The sequence below is a fragment of the Merops nubicus genome, unplaced genomic scaffold (genome assembly GCF_000691845.1).
Source record: "Merops nubicus isolate BGI_N331 unplaced genomic scaffold, ASM69184v1 scaffold6734, whole genome shotgun sequence".
NCBI classification, from domain to species: domain Eukaryota; kingdom Metazoa; phylum Chordata; class Aves; order Coraciiformes; family Meropidae; genus Merops; species Merops nubicus.
Window position 1 is genome coordinate 33,774 of NW_008606134.1, and position 26,657 is coordinate 60,430.

The 26,657-nt window shown below is 38.4% G+C and overlaps 1 protein-coding gene across 1 annotated transcript in view; it reads right to left on the reverse strand.

The window, feature by feature from the left end:
- Positions 1–26,657, reverse strand: part of MGAT4A (mannosyl (alpha-1,3-)-glycoprotein beta-1,4-N-acetylglucosaminyltransferase, isozyme A) — a 74,392-nt gene that overhangs the window by 24,900 nt on the left and 22,835 nt on the right. The window contains exons 2-8 of the mRNA XM_008939550.1: positions 21,385–21,552; positions 18,638–18,778; positions 15,703–15,836; positions 5,457–5,503; positions 4,765–4,878; positions 4,100–4,175; positions 2,567–2,681 (exon numbers count right to left, since the gene is read on the reverse strand). Coding sequence (XP_008937798.1) covers positions 2,567–2,681; positions 4,100–4,175; positions 4,765–4,878; positions 5,457–5,503; positions 15,703–15,836; positions 18,638–18,778; positions 21,385–21,552 — 795 coding nt within the window. The remainder of the gene's footprint in view (positions 1–2,566; positions 2,682–4,099; positions 4,176–4,764; positions 4,879–5,456; positions 5,504–15,702; positions 15,837–18,637; positions 18,779–21,384; positions 21,553–26,657) is intronic.

Here is a 26,657-nt window from a genome sequence, read left to right on the forward strand (position 1 = left end):
CTGATGAAGGTTTCCAACAGCTTACAGCCAATCAGCCACACTTCTCTTTTTTAGAGATTATTTCCAAATCAGTGGCATGTAGGCAATTCAGTGCTCTACTTTCTCTTAGATATCTACACATAAAACTCATCCTCAGTTACACAACAACTACTTTTGTTCTTCTCCATTGCTATCCACATTACCAAATTACCATAGTATCAGTCAGCATCAAGATCCATAAAGGGACAGCAGAGATAAAACAAATCTTCATTGCTTGCATAAAATTCCTACACAATATATGGTTATAGCACACCAATGCGTCTCAAAGCCAGAAGTTTTAGTCACTTTCATGAATACTAATTTTTCTCTCAAAACTTAAAAGCTGGGTAAGTAGCTAAATTGGGAAGAAAAAAATCTAATTCGATTTTCTAGGTAGAAAAGCAACATTAAGATGTGCAGCCATAGCTAAATGATCTGAAAATTTACTGATATCATCTAATTAGAATGAAAGCAAGCAGATATGGTACATGGAACAAAGAACAGAGATGCAAGCAGTAGGAGCTAACAACTAAATTTAACTACAACTATTGTATTTTCAGAGCCTACACTGAAAAAAGTATAGTCAGTATAGAAAAACAAATTTAAAATATTTGTAAAGAGTTGTGCAGGTGATTTAGTCAAATTGAAGAACTACCTACCTACCCATTCTGGCTTATCCACTGTGCCCTCTATAGCAGCACTGAGAACAGAAAGGTGTGTGAAACACAAATAATAACTGATCTGAAATACTTCTGCATGGGGCAGATCGTGCTTGTCCCTGAACTGTAAGGTGGTTTTATGCCCATTTAGACATGTCAGTCTTAGAAAACTGCAATTTGTAAGTGAGTCTGCTCTACTATTAAATTAAGCAAATGCAGAATAAATGCAAATTACACAAAGCCGGGAATTAGGACTGGAGCTAAAACTTTAACCCAAACTAAGCCCACAATTTAAGTTTAACTGTTCAAAATTAGATACAAAGCCTAATGAGATGCTGGTAATCAATCAGTCTCTGCCACAGAATCACAGAGTTGCAAGGGGCTGCCCAGCAGAAGAGACAAGTCTATTTAGGGCAAAAGTTCCAGTAAATTATTTAAATGCTTATTTCTCCATTATATCTCCATTTCCTGTTTCTCCTTTCCACTTCTGAGGACACAAAACCAGCCCTGTAACTATTCCACCAACACCGCATGTCTGTTGGTAGCCCAAGGCATCCAAGCAGATCGGTTACGTGGTGGCCAGATAGATAAGGAGACTTCCATCCGTCCATTTCCTCTCCTCTGTTTCTGTAGGTTACATTGACAGGCAAAAGTACAAAGTACCATTTTGCACCCTAACAGCATGTTTAGGATATAAGTACTATTTTCCTTTCTATTTGGCGAATCTCTGAGACCCTGAAAGTCAGGGAACCACTGCATGAGCAGTACACCTGGTTCTGAGCTGGAATCAGGACAGTAATGGCCATTCACACAGTGCCAGCATCCTCAGTTCTCAGTGCTACCATTATGGGCCACCGAGCTAAAAACAAAGTTGTTCTCTGGAAAGTAGATCCAAAGTGAAAACAAGAAAACACGAGTTTCCAAGAGAATGACAGAACTCAGGACTGCACTTTGTTATATGTAGGATTTTCTTCCTGTTCTGGACTCAGCTTACAGCCTTTACACTGGAATCATTTGTGTTGACTACATACAGGAACATCCACAGTCTGACTTCGCTTTTTCGCTTTTGATTTTCCTCTGGACCCCCAGCTTAGCACTTTTAAAGAGATCGTGACATCACTGCAGTAATGGAATACCCTTATGATTTGTGAAATCCCTTCAAAACTTCTCTTTCATTGCTTTTCTTTTTTTTCAAGTCTAGTACCTCTCAATAAAAACATATTCATGTAAGAGCAAAGAACCGTAAAGTAGTTTCAACAGCACCCTGACAGTCAATCCACAATAGCCCAAGATGCTGCATTAGCTTCTCTGTTGTTCATTGCAAATGACAGACATACTCTAACTACACCTAAAAAGGTGCAGACTGTCATAACTTCTCCTTGATGGAGTAGAAAGGTGGACACAGAACAGGCTGTGCAACCAAGACAAACTGATGCCTGCTGATTCTTGGAAATTTAGGCACAAAAATCGATGAAGTTGTTTCAGGAGGAGTTAGTTTCATGCTTTTTTATTTTTACTTCAGTGAGTTGTGTTTTAATGACATTTCTGTTTTAATGGCAGCTAAATTGAACTTAAGTCATTCCCTGCAGTTGAACTGTTAGTATTTTTATAAACAAATTAACTTTTGGTTATAAAAATGTCATCTTTTCCAAGAGTCTGAGTTTGCCTCAGTCATATAAAAGTATATGAAACAACTTGGAAAAAAAAAAAAGAAAGAAAACACAACCACCCATAATTTAAGCCAAGAGCTCCTAAAAAAGCCAATGAATTTCTACTTCTTGGCCTATTTCCAGTACAAAAAAGATAGCTTTGAAGTCAGATCACTATTAATTCATAGAGTCTGAGGATAAATGTGTTCTTTCAAACTACTAAAGTGAACATTTTCTTACCAATGAAACCCAGCTGAGAAAATTCTAGAATCATCCAATCTTCAGAAGCAAGCTGAAGTGCAAAATTTTTTATTGTGCTGAAATAATTCTGCTTGACAACGATGTCATCTTCAAGCTAGAGGGGAGCAGTGATATCAACATAAATTAAAAAAAAGCACCAGCAAAGCAATAGGAAAAAGTACAGCTAGGAAATACTGATTCATAATATATTGCTAACACGTAGCCATACATTTCCAATGCAAGCAGTGCTATAAAACCTAGATACTATAGCCAAGAACAACTATTGCAGGGATCACAGTCTATTTGCAGAAAACTAATCCAGAATCTTTCTGTAGTAAGAATCCACAAAAGTATCTCATTATTTCAGAACATGGCTTTTCTAGCCTCATTCTTCAGAGTAAAATCATCTATGAAATAATGTTAGACGGAGTGACATCATCAGTAGAACAAGTAGAATATCTGTATTATTTGTACACAGACATGACCCTCTTTACTCACACACCTAGCAGCATTGACACAACTTCTCCTCTGAGCCAAGGAGCCAAGAGACATGCTGCCTACAGAGGTAGGATTTATTTCACCCAGTTTTAGCTGCCCAGCAGAAGCACAGGCACATGGTCCAAACGCATCATCTAGTCTGGGCAGCAGAACCACCAAGGTGGGTGCTGCAGTCCCTTTAACTCACAATAAGTGCTGGCCACTGCTTTAAGGATCCTGCTTCTCCTGTCCTCTCTCCCAGTGCATTCATGCTTTTCCCCTTGTGCTGGCACTCATTTGTGCGACTGCCGAGTTTCAAAAAGACTGTCTCATGTCATTGGCTGGGCAGCTTCCAGGAGCTGAGTCTCCAACAGTTCTCAGAGAGCAGCCAGCATAGCTTTGAAAAAACTAGATAAGATGAACAGGGCTTTATACCCAAAGGACACAGTCCCAAAATCTAAATAAAGATCATAATTACTCACTTAATCTGCAATACCTTTGGGTAAAGCTTCTACTTCAAAGCAGCAAGACACGATAGGAACAATTCTGAGCTAAATTAAATTTAAAAAGAATTACTTAACTATGTTCTTGAAAACTTTAAAAAAAGAAAACAAGTCTAGCAATGCATTAAAAATGTGTCTACAAAAAACAGTCACACAAAAGTGATGCTGCATTTAACTTGAAAAGAAAGTGAATATGGATTTTTAGCTTGATTTCCACTCAAAATATGCTTGTGGTTTTTGCCTAGGTGACTCAATGGTAACTCACTTCAAGGACAAGGAAAACACAGTAGTTCAGCTGTCTGCATGCCTTCACTTTTTTCACTAAGCACCTTAAGACAAAATAAAGTTGCATTGGACAAATTACTCTCTACTTCAGAGACAGTGTCCTCCACAAATTACTTCCTCACATACCATAACCTCCATACTTAATACCCTACTTCAGCTATGGAATTAAGTTATCTCTCTTCTGTGTAGGTCCCTCTGATGTGTCCAACAGCATAATTTCTGGAGACTCATTTAAAAGTGTCTCTCAAAATAAAGAAGAGAAATTTACCTGTATGTAATAAACCCCCTTTTTCTGGGCATACATCATAAGAAAACAATAATCCAAGTTCTGCTTTGTTCTCCACCTGAAATTAAATTGAAAGCTTAAGGATTATGAAAAATGTTATTTCAATACACACTCGCAACACAAAGTAAACCTCACTCTGAAGAATGATGCATATTAGTGAAATGTTAGGGCGGCTGCTTTTGGCCTTGTTCCCTCAGGAAATCCTCTGTCTGAAAAAAAGGAACAAAGGATTCACTTTATACTTTATGGTTTAACTTCAATCTGATTTTGTGAAAACTACCTGACATTTCACTAAAAACACATGTGCATGTTAAATGGTAGCTCAGCAGGATCTAGGCTGTATTTCAGGAAGAAAAACAGTAAACAAAAAAAGTCTACACAGAGGGGAAGTACATAAAGTCTCAGTTTTCCTCCCAAAATTTAACACTAAGTGAATTCAACCAAGCACAGCATTAGGCTCTGCTCATGCACAGAACAGCAAGCAGACAGGAATGAGGTGGATTCATAGAGCACTTTGAGCAACCCCACACTTTCAAGAATTACAGTAAGAAAACATTTCAAGAATTCACATCCCACTTGCCGTTTCATAAACAACAAAAGTGCGGGTGTGGGAGGAGATGAGAAAAGATCTGGGGGAATAAGCTAACCTCACTCTCTCTTTTGAGTCTCCAAATGTCTCTTTCAAGTTTGTCAAGTCAGGATAGTAACTTGCAGGAGGGGCTATGACTTCCACCAAGCCAGAATTGATCTCTGTAGAAAACCTGTCAACAGAAACATACCTAAAGTCACATGAGAGATTCTTAGTTCTGTAGACTTCCTGCTTGCTTTCTCTTGGTACAGTCATTGTGTCTGGTTACAACAACGACTTATTCAAAAAAGGCATGTAAAATAAAAGTCTGAAAAAAAGTATTGTTTTCCTCAGCATCTTCTTCAGAGCAGTATAGCATCTTGCCCAATAATCAAAATTCCATCTGGATTCCAAACACTTCTTCTGCCTTCCTTTTTTCAGAACCTAGTGATTTTTTTTCTATATTTCTCTTTGAACACAGAGAAGACAAAGCCCTAACACAGACAACAAAAATTTCCAACCAGTTTAAAACAACCCCAGCTGTTTATATTACACCAAACAATTTAATCCCATTTGACTGACTGAATCACTGCCCCTTGATTTGCCATCTATTCCTTTCTTGTTTCAAAGTTCAAACCCCCAAGAAACAAAAATGCATAATCTCGTATTTCCAGAATATTTTTTTATTACTTATTACAACCTCATTTGGGAAAAACAAAAAAGAAAATCCACCAATAATCTAAGAAATCCCCCATTAAAACTACAACTTACTCTTTTTCCAGGCTTGCAACAACACTGTTAACATAATCAAGATCAGTCTGGAAAAGAAAAAAAAAAAACAAAACACAAAAAAAATAAATAGAATATTTAACAGTTTTGGGGCTACATTTTAAAAGAACCCAGTAAAATAAACATTGGAGGAAGGTGTATTAGAAAATCAATTTCAGCATGTAAGATATTTGGGTAATATAGGAACACATCACACATGTAACTATGTCTTATGTCTAATGGGAGAAGAAAATTTCTCTTTGCAAACAGATGGGAATAACACTTGCCTCATATCTGCACTGAACAGACAGTTCTAATCCAGCTGTTGGTATTTTCTTGCAACCTCTTAATGATAAAATGATCACTGTGTGTGTAGGAAAAAACTTCATATTACTGTTAAATTATAATAATATATATGAAAATGTTACCAAGTAAAGCTTTCTGGACATCAGGCCATTGAACACACACTCTTATTTCAAAAATACACCTCCTGAACTTTGCATTTAAAGCATGGATTCCCCTGCCACAGACAGCAATGAACACGCTGTTTTCCTGACTAAGGCTAAATTTTTGCATCAAAGACTAAACTTGAGGGACTATCAACCCTATCAATCACCCAGTTTTTACAGATGCACAGATTCTAAAGGCTACTTGCAGGTTAAAGCACAAATTATGACATTCTGGAAAAGTCTGTATGATCTAACATGCCACAACTGACTGATTCTTCAGCATACTCACTCATAAACATGCATTCCTGGAAAAGAGAATTTGTGAACACAAGTGGGACTGAAAACCATAATCTTTGGTATTCTTACTAATCTAATAATCTGACATACTATTTATCAGTTTTCAAAAGAAAATTTACAGTCTATAAATCAACTCTGATTCTGGTGGCTCATGAGGATTCTGGAGAAACAACTGCCTTTGAAATGCTGGAAACAAAGAATCAGTTCATACTTTTTCTGACGAATTTATAATGCTGGCTATCATTAAAGGATTATAAACACAAAAAATAAATCCCTCCCAAGCTTCTCTATAGAACCACTAATCTTGTTTGATAAAGGTACTTTACCCTTTGATCTTAAAAATTACCATTCCTATTTTTATAAAATCCAGCATAATGCCAGTGACGCACACTTTTCCAGAAAAGACAACGGTGAGTTCTTCCAAAAGCAGGTTCTAAATAGCACAAGAACATGTTGAGTAGAAAGCATTTTTCATAAATTTTTCACATATTTTCTTCAGAAGTGCTACACCTAGTGCTGGACAGAAGTTCTAATAAGCAGATAAGGTGATCACAATTTAAAATTCCTCCGGCAGTGAGCTCCACATAAGAAGACTCACTGATATGAGTCTTAAGTCTTTAAATACATGTATGGATTGCTCACACACACTTTATTACTAGAATGAGTTAACAGTGCCAGCCACGAAGATGCATCTTATCAATGAATCACATGAGGCCCTGCAAACAAGCTTGTCCTGTTAGGTGGATCTCTGGGAACTAATGAAATGCATATGTAGAGGTGGTTATTTCATTATCAGCAGTTCAAATCTTTCTGCTTGCTCTTTCTTCCTAGTCATATGAAATTAGTGATCTCTGAGAGAAAGCAAGTATACTTGGAGCAAGATATCCTTTTTTTATTCATGCTATCCAGCACACAAAAGATTGATCCAGGTCAGCATCTTGCTTCCAGCAGCTGCAGCCATGAACAGATACATAATAAAGAACAAGAACAGGACAAACATACACAATACTCCCTCCTACCATCCATGCTCCAACTACCTTCAATTCAGGTCACTTCCTGACGCAGACGTGATTTCGTGTATTTTATATTCCTCAGTAGTACCTGGCCAGTATCTCCTTGAGCCTATCTAAACTTTCAGCTGTGGAGTTTCATAAGTCTGTGAGCCTGGTGAAAGTTTAACTCCTTGCATCAGCAGTTTTGATGCAAGAAACACGTAGAGTGCTTTGATGAATCTCTCGAAAAGAAAACTCTGAGTCTGTTGTGGAAAAACTGAAGTTTCAGGCTGTGAGTGAAGTAAGTTTTAAAATCTCCTAAGTTTTTCTAAGACGGTCCCTTCAGTTCTCTTAAGTACCTTCTCTCATTTACGTGAGGTTGCACTTCAAGCCTGCAATTATTCCAAGGTTTTTCTGAACAAACATTGTTATTCATCACAAACACAAAGAACCAGAGCAGCAATGAACTTTCCAATCCTTCTTACTGATCTTTATGAGTAAGTCTGTGCATAGCAAAAGTTATAGAATATATTAGTTAACAGACAAAATAAGAGGTTAGAAAGTTCTGATTAACAGCGAGTCAACTGCCAGACAAAACCAAGATTTCTACTTTTAAGAATCAACCCTTTCATACTGTTAAATCCTACCTACTTCATACCTTCAGGAATGACAGGAGACAGACTGTTTCTCAAAATGCAAGGAAAACCATGGCATTTTAGACCAAAGGTCTATTTACTGTCTTAACCAGTAGCAGATACATAGGAAAAAGAAAAGATGCAATCATAAAACATCTTGATTTGAAAGTGACCCAAAAGCATCATCAAGTCCAGATCCCTGCTCTGCACAGGACTACCTAAAACTAAACCATATGACCAAAACCATTGTCCAGATGCTCCTTGAACTCTGACAGGCTTGGTGCTGTGATCACTGTCCTGGAGAGCCTGTTCCAGTGACCAATCACCATCTCAGTGAAGAACCTTTTCCTAATGGCCAATCTGAAACTCCCCTGATGCAGCTTCATTCCATTTTCTTGTGCCCTATCACAGGTCACCAGACAGTGAAGATCACCACCTTCCCCACCACTGCCCATTTTGAGGAAGCCTGACTAGTATCCATGCCTTTAGAGTCAAGAGCTCCTCCGGGATCTGGTCTTTGTCAATTTGCCCCATTCACTTCAGAACCCATTTACTCACTCATATTTCACAAAATTCAGTAGCAACCAGGTTCACAACTTAGCTATGTACCAAGGAAAAAATATTGTCTTTGGTTTAGATTTTGCCTCTTTGTTTCATTTAGCACCACCTAGATTGCACCTGTATCACCACCTCAAACTGAGAATCAGTTCTAATCCACACACATAAAATCTACATGAGCAAAATGAGTCTCAACAGGGCTAGAGCCAGGCTGACACACAGCCAGAGCAGGCACACAAACACTTTGCATCAGACCATACAAGACACGGTCTTGTACTCCAGCAGTACCAACAAGATATGGTTCTGCTAGAAGAAACAAAAATAGCCTTCAAGTTCAGGCATCTACAGTCCATCATAAAGCACAGGATCCCTGTTCCCACTTTTATTTCCTGTCTCACCTCTCCTGCAACTTATCTAGTGGCACTGGAGACATCACTAATTAAATTTTCCTTGGTTTGCCACTAAGCACTACTCGTTCCACTTCCCATGACTTGTCCGCTCAATGTGATCAGAAGTACTAAACACTGGCCTTTGGCAAAATAAAGGACAATGGAATGGCAGCTCCCATGAAAAATTAAACTGCATGCATCAACACTGGCATCTGGCTAGTTTAAAACTTCATTTTCATATTTAGGTTCTCCAAATGGGGTGGAAAAAAAACACCAAAAACAACAAAACAGTAAGTAAAGCATGATCGAATGCCGTGATACAACACACAAGCAACACAACAGCATTTTCTTGTTCTGGAAGTTAAGTCTTCCCACTTTAGCTTTTTTTTTTTTTTAAAGTTGTAATTTCCAAGATACATATTGAAATGCTCTGCAAAACGTACATGCTTTCAGCAGTTGACTCTGCTTTGAGCAAGGGGGTGGGAACAGATGATCTTCTAGACATCCCTTCTAATCTCAGATCTTCCCTTAACAGACCAAACTTCTGTTTGGATTAAATTTCTGTTTCAGTTATAAAAAGAGTCAGTTTTAAGAAGAGAAGTGCAAACAGAAGAACAGACAGCACTAGAATTCCAAAGTTTTCTTTTCACAAGCCACTATGAAAGGAAACTGAGATGCAGAATATCAAAATACTAGAAATACAAGAGAAGCAGCTCCACAGAGACAGGAAATTCAGACATTTGCTGCACAGTATTTCTAAACAATGTGGTTTATCTAGGCTGTTAGATTATTGGAATGTCAATTCTTAAATGAAAACTACTAAAAGTCAATTTATTCAAGAACGTCTTCAAAAAAAAAAAAAAAGGAAAAAAAATCCCTGGGAAGCAACCACATTGATCTGCAAAGCATGGTCATTTAATTACTTACTAATTTGTAAAATTTTATTTGATCTTTCCTCATCTCTGTAGAATAGAAGTGGAATAATATCACAAGGTATTTTAAATAACAACAAACAATACAAAATAGAACAGCCTCCAGAATAGGCAAAGCAAACACATATTTGCCTTGAAATAGTGAAAGTACATATTAATATCATTGCCTATATAAAATGCATTAAAATTCACATAGGAGAAAGCAGCCACTAAAGTGACACTTGAGCCTATTTTTGGATATTTATGCAGTGAAGAAAAAGCCCTAAGGAATAAAAGTGCAGCAGCAGTTTCTAGTGTTTGCAATAGCATATGGATATAAATAAAGCCTGTGGAAAAAGGCAATAATATTTACTAGAGTTCAACAAAGGCAGCCAAAAAAGAAAAGATTTTCAAGAATATACTGTCTGCTTTCAGATCTGAAGCAGCAAGTTCAAGTTAAATACAGGGAACATGAGAACAAAATGCAAAGCAAAACACAGGAATGCAGAATACTGTCAAAACATAGCTGTCTGGTGTTACACAAGTAAAGTGTAGTCTTTGTGTCCTACAGGAGCTGATGACTTCATCCCTCCCTTACTGAAAGTCCCCACTCTACCACACAGGTGAGAAAAACCTTTCTTTATCCAGCCATTTCTGTGATTAACCCCATCAGTTCGGGGCAGGGTTTCACAATGCAAAGCCTTTGACAGCAACAGCAGGAGCACAAGTCATTCTTGTACCACTCCAGCCCTGCCTCTCCCAATCCCTATGCCCTGCATGTCAGCTCCTTGATTGTGAGGGCATACATTCATATGGATAGTGCTGTGAACCACAACACCACACCAGAGAACAAGATTAGCTTTTATACTAGTTTTGTACATACTACAGATGAAGCCTTGCAACCTGAGGAAGCTTTTTCTTGTTTTTCTTGTAAATTTTTGAAAAGGTCTAGATAGTTTGTTTTCCAGAAGAAAAGGTAGTTGCTATGCACAGTTAAAACCACCCTTCTATGCTATGTGTTATTTATTTGGAGGACAGAAGGAATTTGTCCTCACTATCTTTAGGCCAAGGCAGACCACAGTAGCAAAATTTGATAGTGTTGTCCAAAACTCAGTGTCACTTCAGTTAGTCATCCATGTATGAAGTCACCTGCTACAATGCTTCTGAAATAAGATTATTACCACTGCTTTCCACCCCATAAATACACTAGACATTACCAAAGAGCTCAGACACAGCTCTGTTTGTTAACTGTGACATTCCCTTACCAGAAGCATCATACAGTTACTGTGGGCCACGTGCATCTCAGAAGTATCTCAGTCATTAAAGGGCTTGAGAAAAGAGCACAATCCTGAACTTTACCTTTGTGCCAAGATACTAAATTTGCCTCAGGTTATGTGCAAGTTTTCAAATCCTGCCAAGGATCTTTTGTTAGATCTAAGAAAAATTATCATCACTGATTTAATCCCATATAAAAACTTTGCTAGTCACTGTCATGACTAGCATAAAATCCTATGATGGTTCCCTGCATCAGCAGTCCATACTTTTTGGGTACCAAAGCTTATGTGCCAGAGAAGCAGGGATTGCAGCAGCAGCTTAAATATCTCAAATTCTCAGTGACAGGCCAAGCTGCTCTTCCAGAGGTAAGAGCTGGCAGTCTATCTAGAAGCTGAGTTCATCCTGATCAGTTTTGAGTGAGATGTCCAAAACAAAGGCTACCTTTATGTCAGCCTTTAAAATTACCTGGTGAAGACAATGTGGCATTTGGCACAACAGCCTTGTCCAGCTCAGATTTAAAATATATAAATATACACCACGTAGATACATATGAATATGTATGCTAAGATCTGCTCATCTTTTTCCAACTCAACATGTGCAGTCAGACCTTTTGAGGACTACAGGAAGGGGCAGCTCTCAAGTTTTCACCAATTAGCAAAAATCATGGAACATCTCTGTAGGTGGGACGATACTAATACATCCAGGTTGAGAGTAAGAGAGATGAAATACTTCTTTGTTTTCTATCAAGAGATCTGCTGATCAAAGAGAACTATCATTCAGGCCCAGAGCAAGAAAAGGTGAAAATACAGGCTTGTTTATTTTGCTGGAGAAGTTTTCCATATTTCACTCCAACATTAACACATCCAAAACAGGTTCAGCAAGGTTTGACCTTAGTATGTGCACTCAGAGCTTAATTTGCTGAGGCTTTGCTCATACCAGTGCACAGGACAGTACCTTGCCAGGTGATTGTCTCACACTGATCCAAACAGTGCAGAAACTTTTCCAAATAAACAATAAGGTAAAAAAAAGTCGTCTACAAAAGGAGCGCAGAGAAAACACTATTGAAGATCTACATCCTTTAATTTAACAGCCACTGTTGACATAAAGAGATGAGACTGTGACAGTAACGGATAACCAAGATATTGAAATTTCCCTAGCCTAAATGAACTGCATACACATGAAACAGAGTAAGATCTGAATAAGCAACATGCAATGAAGTGTAACATATGGTCTTGTGCTCCAGGAACAAATGGCTGGCCAATTATTGCTGAGTCAGATGTAATCAGTAGTGTACAGAATTAGCAAAATGCTTTTGCATACCTGTACTGCCTTCTGGTTCTTACTGAAATGATTTCTTTCCCTTATATTTTTGGTCGAATCAAGGGCTTATAGTCTTTCCAATATGCACTGATTACTGCTTGTACAAAAGACTGTGCTTATAGCAGTCACTAATTAACTAAGTGGACTGGCAATAATTTGTGATATATTTAGAACAAGTTTAAGGTGCATTTTCTTCATGGCAAAGGATATCTCCCCACAGGAAGAAAAAAAATTATTTAGATAGTAGAAAAGTATTTTAATTTCTCTCATAGTCATATATATACAGACATATACACACTTACATGTCCACTGTTCCACTATGATGATTTGAAGTACTTCAGAACCATGTTTCCCATGCTCATTACAGACCCTATTAAATAAAAATACTAGACAATTTTAATCTGAAGTTCATTGTTTCTTAAACCTAGAGCCTAGAGCTTATTTTGATAGCAAGCTCTCATACAGAGTACGTTTAGGAGATTTGTGTTGCTGAGCCTATGAACTAGCTACAATACTGAAGGGGAATGAAAAGATTTTTAAGTACAGAGGTAAAATGAATCATGCCCATTTATTAGTCACCCTAATGAATGCCTGAAAATTATTCTGCAATAAAGTTATTTTAACAACTTGAAGGACGCAGACGTATGTCAGTCACTGGGACAATTGCACAGTTTACTGTCAAGCAATTCTGTAATTATTTAAATTGGTGATTAGATACCATATCAGCTGAAATATTTTAGAATTCCTTGAACTTCCAGTGTGGAAATTTACTGTGCATAATTACATTACTGAGAAATATCTATACAGTAAATGAATATGCAGATCTCTTTATTTAGCAACCATAATGCATCTATATTTACTAGCTCATCTGTTTACATGCTGTTGTTCATGCTGGTTGCAAAAGGCCATTAGACTCTAATTTTCAACTTGTTTTCCAGCCAAAAAAGTTAAATTAACAAGAAAGGAGTGAGATTTAACTGGTAAAAAAATAGCAATATTAAAAGAGTTTTTCAAGGTTCTTCGCCCAAAGAGATTACAGTCCATGACTGTGGCTCCCAGCAATGTTTCTTAAATACTGTCAGTTTGATTCCTCAAATAAAAAATCAGCAGAAAGTACTGAAATCCTTTTTAAATACCATTTTGTTTTATACAGATTTGATTCCTCAAATAAAGGATTTTAGTACTTTCTGCTGATTTTTTTTAAATACCATTTTGTTTTATACAGTTCTCTTGTAAAAACATTTTTGTACAGACTTGTGCTTTTTTTGTTGGTACAAGCTCTAGACAAAGCACAGTTGGTAATTTTAAGCTTATTAGCAAAGTTACCTCACACTAATGATCATTTCTCGCAGTAGTTACACTGCACAGATACTGAGAGGAGACCATATCTGTTTTCAGAAATTTCTGCCATCATTTTTAATACAAGCAGTTGGTCAAAGTTCTAATGTATTTTTAAATAAGCCTTCATTAAAGCACATGTTAATGCCAGCAACAGTCTAATGCATTTTGGGCTAGGAAACCTCACAGATAAAGCTATTTTAAAAGCTAAAGACCTTCCTTTTGTTTAAGGAGAAACAGAAGTCCACCAGGGAAGTAGGCCTTCCTTCATACAGCTTAATAAACCTACACTTTTCATCTTCCAGAACTATATGGCATAACTCAGAAAAAAACCACAGCATAGTTCAGGATGAAATATTTACTGTTCCATATTAATCACTGAAAGAGTTCCCTGTAGCAATTACAAAAACTACAAGATACCCAAGTTAAGAAAATACAGAACATGGTCAAAAAAAATAGTAAATCAGGGAAGACATAAAACTGGATGAAGTAAAGAAGAAGAAATGCAAATCTAAGGAATGGTTAGAACAGGACAAGAATTTAAACTTGGGTTCTTCACATTTTTGCAGACATTCATGGCTTGCAGTGCCCCTAGCAGATACTGACACAGTGCTGCTCTCAGAGAGATAGACAGAGAGAGAAGGGACAGAGGGTAACAGTGCTCTGGAGCAAAGTACACAATTCTCCTTGGGCACAGAAGCAATGGCTCCCATGTTAAAGTGTTCAGAGACCTCAGTCACTTTTGTAGAATCATCCCCAAGATGAATGAGAATTTCACATCACCTCAAGTGAAGTCAGGTATAGCAATAGGACTTGTCTAAGCTGACAAGAGAAACTTGTGCAGTTTTGAGCGCTTCACTCTAAGTTTTGCAGAAGACAGAGAATCCAATGATAACAGAGTCTTCATAGCTCAGATCTCCTTATGTGAAACAAAATCAAACTTAAATTTTAAACCTTGAAAAGAACCCACACTAAATGGCAAAAAAATTACTCCAACTAATACAGTGAAGAAAAACCCAGCATTCAATAATTCAGTGAATACTGTTCTTTTGATATGCTCAACCAATGGATGTTTTAAGAGCATTTTCTGCAAAAAAGCAGTATCTATCCAGACTGATAGTTTTTGACTGACTGTCAAGAAAAACAAAACATAGCAATTTACGTTATAAAACTATAATAAGCAGTTCTTAGGTACAGGTAAAAAATTTACAAACTTTTCAAGGAAAGTATTAAAATGCGTTGATAAAGGAACTGGAAGTATTAAAATGCCTATTTATTTTTCCACTGATTCATCCCTGAATGGACATTGGCTTAGAGGATTAAAACCATTGTCAGTTATAACTACAGGACTCAGATTTTCTTCTGTGGGACTCATAAAATACTGTTCCAGTAAGCACCATATTGTTAGATGGATGAAGGTCAAATGCACATATCAATTTCCCACCCTCCAAGTCAGACTTCTGAGAAAAACATACAAATCAAAGTAAGTATATGCAATTCCCAGCAGCAAACAATTATTTTTGAAAGCATTCTATCATTTTCCTAAATTTTATTTCCACTAAATCAGAGTCAAATTGACCAAACAGTCCAACTGAACATTGTTTGAATTAATACATGAAAAAGATCTGGACTTGAATATCCACAGTGTCCAGAAAATAAAATCAGTAACAATTTGTGCCTAACATCTCAAACTGCAGCAGCCATTTGATGAAGGACTAAGCAGTATCATGAAAAGAATGGGAAGAGTGCTTCCTACAACACAACTCCCTTAGCCATTATTTTGCTGTTGAAGGAATAAGGTAATTAGCACACCTCTGTCACTACATACAAGCATCAGAAGACTTGCAAAATAACCAGTCCCCTGAATCCATATCCACTATTCCCTTGCTAAATAGAGAAAGCTGGGCTCTTCAGGATTGTTTCTTTCAGAAACGCAAGACTGCCACTGTCTCATTTTCATGGAAGGAGAAGAGAGTCATCTGTCTATATCTTGAAGAAAAAGCAGATCCTCATCAATGCCTGAAAACAGTGGTACTTGTCATTAAAGGCAGGTTAGAAATTGTATAAAAATATTTAAGTGATTACCTCTCCTATAAAGACAACCATAACACAATCCAGTTTTTCTTCAGGGGACAGCTTATCAATAAGGGAGTGGAGAGTTTCTGTAAGGTAAGACTTGACTTTCCTTTTCACTGTAGGTATTCCCATTACAATGGAAACTGAAATCAAACAAACCAGAAACATACTTTCAGTGTTTCATACACAAAAATCAAAAACATAAAACAAAAATATTATAATAAAGCACTGCTTAAGAAATGCAAAGAGTTATAAGATGGAGATAACAGTAAATAGTTTAAAAATACACCACCCATCATCAGGATCATGATTAACATAATCACCACCAACGCTCAGAGGAAACACAGCAAATTAAAAACCAATGCCAGATCATTGCACAGATGTGGAGGGTTGACCCTGGCTGCATGCCAGGTGCCCACCAAAGCCTTTCCATTGCTCCCTCTCCTCAGCTGGACAGAGGAGAGAAACTATAACAAAAGGCTTGTAGGTCAATATGGGGGACAGGGAGAGATCACTCACCAATTGCCATCATGTGCAAAACAGACTTAACTTGGGCAAAATTAATCTAATTACCAATGAAATCAGAGTAGGATAATGAGAAATAAAAGCACTTAAAGCACTTCCTTCTCACCCCTCCCTTCTTCCTGGGCTTAACTTCACTCCTGAGTTCCCTTGCCAGCAGCACAGGGAGATGGGGAATGTGGGCTGTGGTCCATTAATCACATGTTGTCTCTGCCTCTCCTTCCTTCTCAGGGACACAACTCTTCACACTTCCCTTGCTCCAGCAGGGGGTCCCTCCCAGGGAAGACAGTCCTCTACAAACTTCTCCACTGTAAGTCCTTCCAACAGGTTGCAGTTCTTCACAAGCTGCACCAGTGTGGGTCCCTTCCATTGGATGTAGTCCTTCAGGAACTGGCTGCAGGGGAATCTCTGCTCCAGTGCCTGGAGCACCTCTTCCCTGTCCTCCTTCGATCTCGGTGTCTGTAGAGTTGTTTCTCACACATATTCCCTCTCTGTCTGCAGTAGCCTTTGCTCTGAGTTTTTTCCCCCCCTTCTTAAATATGTTACCACAGATGCAATCCCACAGTCACTGATGGGCTCAGCCTTGGCCAGCAGCAGGTCTGACTTGGAGCCAGCTGGCATTGGCTCTAGGAGACACAGGGGAACCTTCTAGCAGATTCTCACAGAAGCCAACCCTGTAACTCCCCCACTACCAAAACCTTGCCATGGAAACCCAATATAACAGGTACTAATCAACAACCATGGTATTAATCAGTTAAGGTACACCAGGACTTACAGAGTGATTAAACTCCCTAACAGATTTATTTTCAAACTGCCACAACCATTCTTCACAACTCAAGTATTTAATTTCTCAGAAATAATATTTTTAAATGACACTGCTGAAAAACTCTTACTTTCCTTGCACCTGAGTTGAGTTCTAGAAAAACAAGTCTAGCTTGTCAAGATTGCCTAGAAATTCCTCAGTGAAATCTCTCATCCCTGTTAAAAGCACCTGAAATGCAAAGCAATCTGGCCCCAGCTACAACACTATTAACCCCATCTTTCAGCTGGCCATCAGACCCCCATGTTCCTTAAGTTTCCACAGCCTTTCTTCTGCACCCTACACTCTACACCAAGGGCTGACCACTTACTAGGAACACAGTAGACAGCAGCAGGGACACAGTAAAAGCACAAAGCAGACTTCATGAAGTCAGCACCAGTGTCCTGAGACATCTATGTGAAATGACTTGCCACATCATAAAGATAAGAAGTCAAACAACTATTAAAAATGTTGTTGATCCCTCTTATAGAGCCTGCTTCACTTATCAACTACACATTAACAACCCCTGAATTTTTAAAACAAACACTGAAAAAGCACAGTGACCAGTAAGGGGGAAGATGAAAAAATAATTTAAACTCAGAATTTCCTCCCACTTTAATTAAATAAACCTGATTCCAATTTCCATTTTGTAATTTCAAATTTCTGTTATATATTCCCAGTGGGAAATAGTGCAGGCTTCACTTGATAAAGGAATATGAGCCTTTTCCTTCCAGAGTAACAATATTGAAATAAATGGTGTTCATAGTCAGAAAAATAATCCTATGGCTTGAGCCCACGTGCTTGTCACAGGCATGCCTTCTGTTAAAAGGAGCAATCAAACTTACTGAAGTAACAAAAAAAAACCAAACAGGCCAGGGGAGTAACTAATGCTTTGTACAAAAGCAAAGAGGAGGAGAAAAGAAAAAAAGAAAGGTCTAGCAGACAACAACAGGAGCCATTCAAGTCAGATGGCACACAGAAGCAAGGTTTCACTGGTGGAACCTTTAAGTTTAGGGAGACAAACACATACATATGCTGCCAGAGTGGGATTCCATAGAGCTACTCTAATGACCAAAACTCAATTTATCAAGATTAGTAAAAGAAAAAAAAAAGGGGGGGGAACCAACAGTATTGCAGCACAACACATTTTTTTCCCCCCAATGAATTTTAGTGATGTAATTATCTCATTATCCCAGCATTCCCAGCTCTAAGGTATAGATTGAAATACATTGTTCCAAAACTCAGAAACACAAACTGTAAAATAATTATATCCATGCATGGTTGCCCTGCAAATCTGAAAATCCAAAAGGATTTATCCATTAGCAGTTCAGAATCCGTAACACTTGAGCTTTGTTCCCTTCTGATTAGTTATAAAAATAAATCCATACTAAATGCTTCTTAATGTGTACCTTAACATGGCATGGGGTGTGACTGAGATTATGCAAAACTGAGCAAAGCTGAAGCCAAACTCCTTTCATCTTGGATTCAGTGTGAATTCTAAGAGATACCAAGATCACACAAGTTAAATGAGATGTCCTTGATCTACCAAGTAATGCAGTAAATTATATTGCTAAAACTAGAAAGTCCTCCAGATATAAAACATAAACATTGTTATCAGCATACCTCCTGTCCTTCCAAGGCCAATCTGCACAGAAGGTTGAAGGCTTCCTTCATTTTTCAACAAATGAGGCAAATGGTAATAGATATTTGGCACTTGAAGAGATTTTCTACTTGTTAGCTCTTTTAACAATTTCAGCGTCTCATCTGCAAACATACATGAAATCAGTAATGCAGAAGACAAATGATATTAAGGTTTATGCAATGGTAAGCTGTAAAAAGCTCCAAGTTTAGTCCTAACTAAAAAACAGAACAAATTATGCATTTTACTGAGGCATTATATCTTGTGTACAAAGTCTTTTCTCATGTTAATTTTTAAAATAAATTATATCTGAGATTATTTTCTTCTGAGTAACCTTGCTACAGATACAGTTAATACTTACCTGATCACATAAGACTTAGCATGCAATCATACTAGTAAAGAATGCACCATTTATTTAGGGGTTTGGTGGGGTTTGTTATGTTTCTCAGTGAATCAAAATGGGAAGCTTATTTACCAAGATTGTTTTTTTACTTCCACTTACAGAGCTCATCACCACGTAGTCATGCTACTCTGAATTGTCAAAGCTACAAATACATATTGGAATACACGGCACATATAGATACAAAACAAAATTAGCATTAAATATACATCTGAGATTTTGAATATTTCTGCAATAAAACAAATGAAAACTTAATTTAGTCCATTAGAGTACATAAAATAATTCTTGCTCTTTCTAGAGTAACTGCCTCCCAGGATGTCCAGGTGGCTCTCAAAGTTGCAAATAACAGTTTTTAAATTCCCCTGCTGTGCATGTTGATTTTCTTACATCAAGTGTGAAAACAACTCTTATTTCAAATGACAGATAGGATAGCATATGGACCTTCGCAAACTTATGGGCTTTATAATATCAAGTAAAAAAAAACTGTACTCAAGGTTTCCCGAGATAAAACCAAGTTGTGAGGAAGTGAGAAAAGTAATGCCAGAAATGTTATTCCTCTCAGAGTCTGAATGTATCTTTTACAAAGATAGAAGGGCTTTATTGTGGGGTTTGGTTTGGTTGGTTGTTGCTTTGTTTTTTAACATTTATTTTTGAGCGAAACTAAATTCCTAACCACTTAAAATCTTGGAAAAAAGCTTTGTAAATAGATGCCATAAGCAGAGATCCTTGTTTTGATGGATTCCAATACAGGTACAGTTTACTTTTCCTGCTAACATTTCCTTTCGCTTCAACTGCCAAACCTGGAGTAAAAAATTCTGTCTAAGTATGACAGCTCTTAGTATGAATGAATAAACGTTCTACCATAAAACACTGAATTTTTTCAGCTTCAAAGATAGCAAATACTACATAGGGGGTTTTAAATTAAGTTTAATATACTTAAGTATACACAATACTATCTAATGCTAAGTTCTGAGCACAACAGCTCAGGAACACAGACTTCAGCTGACTTCCATGACTCTAACATGGATAAAAGAGGATGGGATCCAGATCCAGCTGGGACCCAGACATGGTAGAATGTTAAAAATATGAATCAGTAACATCAGCTGCATCAGAAGAAAATAACCCCCTATGACTATATTGTTGATAAGCAAGCTAATTCATTTTTTTAAATAAATGGCATAATAACTTAATCATAAATCCAGTATCAAAATTACTTTACTTCTTTCATAGCTGTTCTCTCTGACAGCAAAAATGTACACATAGAATAGGAAGGCGAGAATCACAGATTGTGTTAAATGTCACCTTTATCCACACCATTCCTAGAGAACCAGTGAGCTTGGATATCAGGCTGGATAGGCCACTAGTGTCAGACAGAGCAATTCAACATTTATATCAGCACTGTGGGTCTAAAATATCAACCACCACCTCCCAAAAAAAAAAAATCTATAGGAAATAGTAACCCATAGCACAAATGCAATTGGGCAACAGATTCAAAAACCTTGATCCAGGTTTTGGATTTGCAAAACTCTTCAGGTTCACATTTCTCATTAAGCAAATAGAGGGAAATTTCTGCAACCTACCAGATCAGACCTCTTATCAGAAAGTTTATATTTCTTTGTTATTTACTTTCCATCTAGAAAAAACAGAGTAACTAGAGAGTAACTAAAGCAGTAATAGTGTGATTTTAGAAGTTAACTTCAGTAATCTGGTGAGCAGTGAAAAGGCTTTCTCTAATATTGACAAACACAGCTCTTGGTAAACTTGAGCATCAGCCTCTGAAATAGGTAAAACCTTATGGAAGACTTTACCAGTTACCACTTAATCACTGGTTATTAAAAAGGACATTACCCCTACATTTTACAAATCATAACCAATACCTTAGCCTGGATGTTTTTACATGTTCCAGCTTTTAAGCATATTTTAATTGCTTCAAGTTCATCCATTTGTTTTGTTTGCTCACCTTGCCCCTCAAGCTCTATTTAAAGAGTGATGTAAACTGTTGTCAGAATATATTGAATATGTTTAATAACAAAACAGAAGTTCCAATCTTTAGGAGCTAGGTGTGGAATATGTATTCAGTTCCTAAAGTCATAAGAAGGAAGAGTGGGTAGATCATGAAGAACAGAAATTGGAGAAACAAACAAAAAAAACCCCAACAACCAAAACAACCCATACAAACAAAAAAATACGATGAGATATAAGATTATTACACACTCTTTATTCACACTGAACAGTTTCCTTTTGCTTTTGTAATACTAATTTCTTATTCTACAGGAATAAGAGATACTGGTATTGTAGAGTTATAAAAACCAGCTCAATCACACGACGTACCTGAAAAATTGTTCATGGAGTTCTTGCTGCCATTCGTTTCTGCCACGGCACGGCGGAACTGCTCGAGGATGGCGTTGAGCTCGGAGGAGCGCTGCAGCGTGCGGTGCTCGGCCACCCGCAGGCGCTCCCTCAAGGCGTGGAACTCCCGCTGATAGGCAAGCAACTTTTCTAGAGAGAAAAAGAGAGGATCCCGCTTGGGTTTGGAAACAAACACCCACGAACGGATCCGACAGGGGTCAGGGACTGCTCTGCTATGCAGTATCTGCAATCCAAGAGAAGGGCAGAGCCCAGCACAACCCCACCTGAGCCAGGCACCTCAGCATGGGCCCAGCACACCAAAGGAGGAGCAAGCTGCACCAGGCAGGGTGTGAAGCAGCCCCTGGGGGGGACACCCCCCACTGCAGCCAACACGGGGCAGCCTCTGAGCCCCCACTTCTCAGGGCCACAAGGCAATTCTGAATCCCTTCTCAGAACAGAAGCCCACAAACCCTTTCTTTTAAGAAGAATAAGAGTGGTGCCTCACAAAAGCACGTTAGGCCTTTTGAAAGCCTCTCTGAATACTTCGTAGGAGCGAGTGGATCCGACAGTATTTCAGGCATACCAATTTCAAATCCAACTGTTACCTTAACGATACTGTCAGTGCCTGCAAGAACAAAGTTCTGATCAAAATCCTGCTAACGTAGACACATACGTGTATTTTTACCAAAAGGGAGAGAGAAATGCCAAAACTTTGATATATTGCCTATGCCCTTGCCACTCAGCAAAGTATCTCCTGCTCACCACTAGCTCTCTCCTTCAGCCAAACTACATATATGGACTGGACTATCTGAAGTAGGATACACTGAATAATCTTCAGTGATTTTTACACTTTGTAATCACTATCCCAACTACACAGCTATCATGCACAGACATATCCTTTTTGTTATTTACCTATCCATTCCTAGCCTCTTAGTATTGCAATGGTAGGGAAGCAGAAGTTTTGCAAACAACTTGAACATCTTCCTGATGCTAAATTACAGTAACACATGGGGTAAAATTGGAATTAAAGTCAACTTTCCCTTGGTAATAATGCTGCGTTTACTCCAGCTTCCACCAATTTATGTTTATTTTCCTTTTTCACAGTTGGAATGTACTGTTCTGATTATGTTTAGAAAATATGACTAGCTAAAGTGTTTTGAAAATAGCAAAATAAAAACATAGATCCCTACTTCTTAAAAGTGTTTCCCTTGCCAATCTTATCTTCTTTTTTTCATTAAAACCAAATGGTTATTGCTTTTGTGCCAACAAGCCCAGAACACAGATGCCGGCCCACAGTACAGTGCTAGGCACACCACACACTGATGACTGAATCCAGACTGCTATTTGAAACAAGACTTGGTGCTTTAGTCAGCAGTATTGAGAAGTCCAGGAAAATTTTCTGGAGTTTCTGGAATGAAGAACTTTCTTACTTGCCAATGATAACCCGAAGAAACACAAAATTGCTTGGAACCACATCTACTAGTTACAGTAAGAAAACATTTTAGCAGCTTAACAAATACAGAATTGCATTAGTGTATACACCATACTCAAGTATGTGAATGATATTCCCTCTCAAAAATAAAAGAGTGAGAGCAGGTTAATACAGAGCCCTGCCAATTTCTGTCTGAACAGGGAAGAACAGGGGATCCACCAAAGGACATGCAAGGTTTCTTTGAGGGCTTCTACAACAGTGGATTGCCTCAGAAGCAGCTTGTAGCACAAGGTCTCCTCTCTTGTCTTTCTTCATGGTACAAAACGGCAGACAAACTTTAGCACTTCTGTTCTTCCTACTTCAAAGAGGCTAAACTCATCTGTGGCAGAGTCTGTATTTGTCCTGGGAAAGTGGTGAGAACCCTGTGGAACCTGTGGTTAAGACGCCAGCACCTCAAGCAGAATGAATTCGGGTTTTCCTCTCTTGACTTAGACAAATTCTTGGCAGACACTGTTCCTCTTCCTACCCTTCCTACAAGACAGCAGTACACCCCACGCAGTACTCCAGTGGTGCTGGTGTTCTAAGGAACAGCACAGGCCTAGAGGGAATAATCTGCTTGGTAATACGCCAAAGAGGGAGAACCGCAGCAGTTCCCTGCCATCCCCACCGACCCAACTCCATAACAAATTCAGAAATATCTTATTGTTACTCAGCTTGTGAGTAGGATTTTTCTACCTCCCTAACTCAGGTAGGTTATACAAAAATGGGAATTACATGACCCTTGTAATTCAACAGCAAATTAAAATTTTGTTATAAAACCACAAAAAAACTGAGAGCCCAACTGAAAAGGCAGCTTATCACATGAAGAAGCAAAAACAGTACTTTCATATTAAGAACTACCAATAAAAAACCTTTACTGAGGAGATGACACTTTCAAAGGAGGTGGCTGTTAGAACACTTCTACTCTACAATTAATATAAAATGTCAAAAAAAAATTTAATTATTTTTAAAGAAACTTAATATTATATAATTGGAAGTAACCTTCGATTTTCATAACTTATCACAGCAGTTTTAAGCAAAGAACATAGGTTCCCAACTGTGACACTATATTTTTTCCCAACAGAAGTATTACAAAGTAGTTCAGTCCTGAGGCTCCCAGTGAGCAGTACTGGTGTTGTGTTCGTGACCTCAAAAGCCTGAATTCCCTTAAGAAACGCTAGTGGATTGGTTCAAAGTAGTAAGCTGTTCACAGCTGCTTCAACCAGACATATCTGGGTTAAGGAGCTGGCTCTGAAACAAACTCCTGAAACCCATCCTGCAAAAATATATGACTGATTTTATTTTTTGGGGGGTTAAGACACAGTATTATTCATCCAAGGAAAAACAGAAAATGCTAACATTACAAATATAATAATATTTTAAGTCTGCTACCCTATGAGTATTTTTCTGCTTATTGACACCAAATTAAGTAAAAACAGAACTAGCACTTTTCATGAATTTGGAGATTAATGTATAATTTGGCCTTCTGGTACTTGTTTTATAATATGGCTGCCTGTACTTAAAAATTAAGCAAATTAAATTTATAATACTTATCTCTGGAATGCTTGCACTACTTCAAAGCATTGATCAACTTCTCAGATACTTACTACTAAAAAACAAACAAAAAAACACCAGAACAGAAACATCAAATTTCATCTCATACTGAAATGCATTTGCAAAGAGAAAATACCCCCTAGGCTCTCACAGTACCACCAATATTGGTTACCACCAGTCCCAAGCTTCCAAAAAGTTTCCCTTAAGGCATCAGGAGCTTATAAATACTCTAGTTTTTCAGATTTGACTTCTAAGTATTTGGGAATATGCCTACAAGATTAAACATAAGGATCTGTTTTTATTTAGACTTCGACATAGCTCAAGTTTGTTGGTTGTTTTTTTTCCCTATCTCTAAAATACAAAATTATTTGAAAGCTAAATCTTTTAATAAAAAAAAAAAATAGGATTTTTTGAAGACAATATGTTGCTACATTACGCATAAATGCCATTTACATTTTAAATTTCACTTCTTTCCTCATGAGGAGGAAGGAATCAAAATTTGCAAGTGACTGTAGAAGCTTCTGCAGAAATTCAAAGCAGTCTTTCTGAAATGTCTATGCATGATGAAAGGCCAAAGCTCAAACAGAGTTGAAACTGGCCAGTGCTGTATCTGACAACAAGAAGGGCTTTGTTAAGTACATTAATAGCAAATGGAAGTCTAAAGAAATTATTGGACTAATACTTGCTGATTATGGTCACCTGACTAATAGGGATGAAGATAAAGCAGGGGCGTTCAATGCTTTTTTTTCCCCTCAGTCTTTGAGAATACTGATAGACCTTAGGCTGCCCAGTCACCTGAGTCAGAGGACCACAAGTGTGGGAACAGTGATCTTCCATTTGTGGACATTGAAATGGTAAGGGAGCAGCTGTATCAGCTGAATGTTCACAAGTCCATGAGACCTAATGGGATCCATCTCAGAAAACTTCAAGGAGCCAGAAACTGTCATGGCAGGACCCTTCCTAATCATCGACCAAAGGCCTTGGCAATCTGGGGAGGTCCCTGCTGACTGGAAGCTTCCCAGTGCTATTCCAAACCACAAAAAGGGCATGAGGGAAGACCCAGGGAACTACAAGCCTGTTAGTATAACCTCAGTTCCTGGAAAAAATAGGAGAGGATTCTACTGAATATTATTTAAAGGCACTTACAAAATAATGTAATCATCAGGGACAGTCAACATGGGTTCACAAAGCACAAGTCCTGCTTAACTAATTTGATATCCTTCTGTGATAAGGCCACTCACCTCAAGGATTAAGGGAAGGTAGTGGATGCTTTTTTTTAATATTAGTAAACCTTCTGATACTGTCCCTCACAGCATCCTTCTGGATAAGCTGCCCAGCTGTAGAATGAGGCAGTTTACAATGCACTGCTGGGTGAAGAACTGGCTGAAGAGCAGAAGAACCCAAAGTGTTGTAGTGAACAGGGCTACAGCTGGCTGGCAGCTGGGTACCAGTGGTGTCCCTCAGGGCTCAGTCCCAGGGCCGTTTCTGTTGTCATGGCTGTTAAATGCAATGCAATGAGTTGAATGCAACACTAGCAAGTTTGCTGACATACCCAACTGGGAGGTGAAGTCAATTCTCTCAAGGGACAAGAGGCCTTGCAAAGGGATCTGGATAGGTGGGAGCACTGGGCAATCATCAATGGCATGAAATTTAACAAGAGCAAATGCCAGATTCTGTACCTGGGACAGAGTAACACCAGGCACAAGTATGAATGGGGAGAGGAGCAGCTGGAGAGCAGCCCTCCAGAACTGGATCTGGGGCTGCTGGTCCATAGCAGGCTCAGCAGGAGTCAGCCATGAGCTCTGCTAGCCAAGAGGGCAAATCACATCTGGGGTGCATCCAACGCAGTATGACCAGCAACCCAAAAGAGGTGATGATCCCACTGCATGCAGTGCTGGTGCAGCCTCACCTCGAGTACTGTGTGCAGCTCTGGGCCCCACAATTTAAGAAGTGTGTTAAAAGTCAATGAATGAATCCAGAGAATGGCAACAAAGCTGGTGAAAGGGCTGGAAGGTGTGTCCTGAGAGGAGTGGCTGAGGACTTGTCTAGTTGGAGAAAAGGAGGCTGAAGGGCAACCTCATCACTTTCTACAGATTCCCAAGGAGAGTGAGTGGAGAGGGTGGTGCTGAGCTCTTCTCCCTGGCACCCAGTGGCAGAACACGTGGGAATGGTTCAGAGCTGTGTGTGGGGAGGTTTTGACTTGACATGAGGAGGCATTTCTGTACTGAGA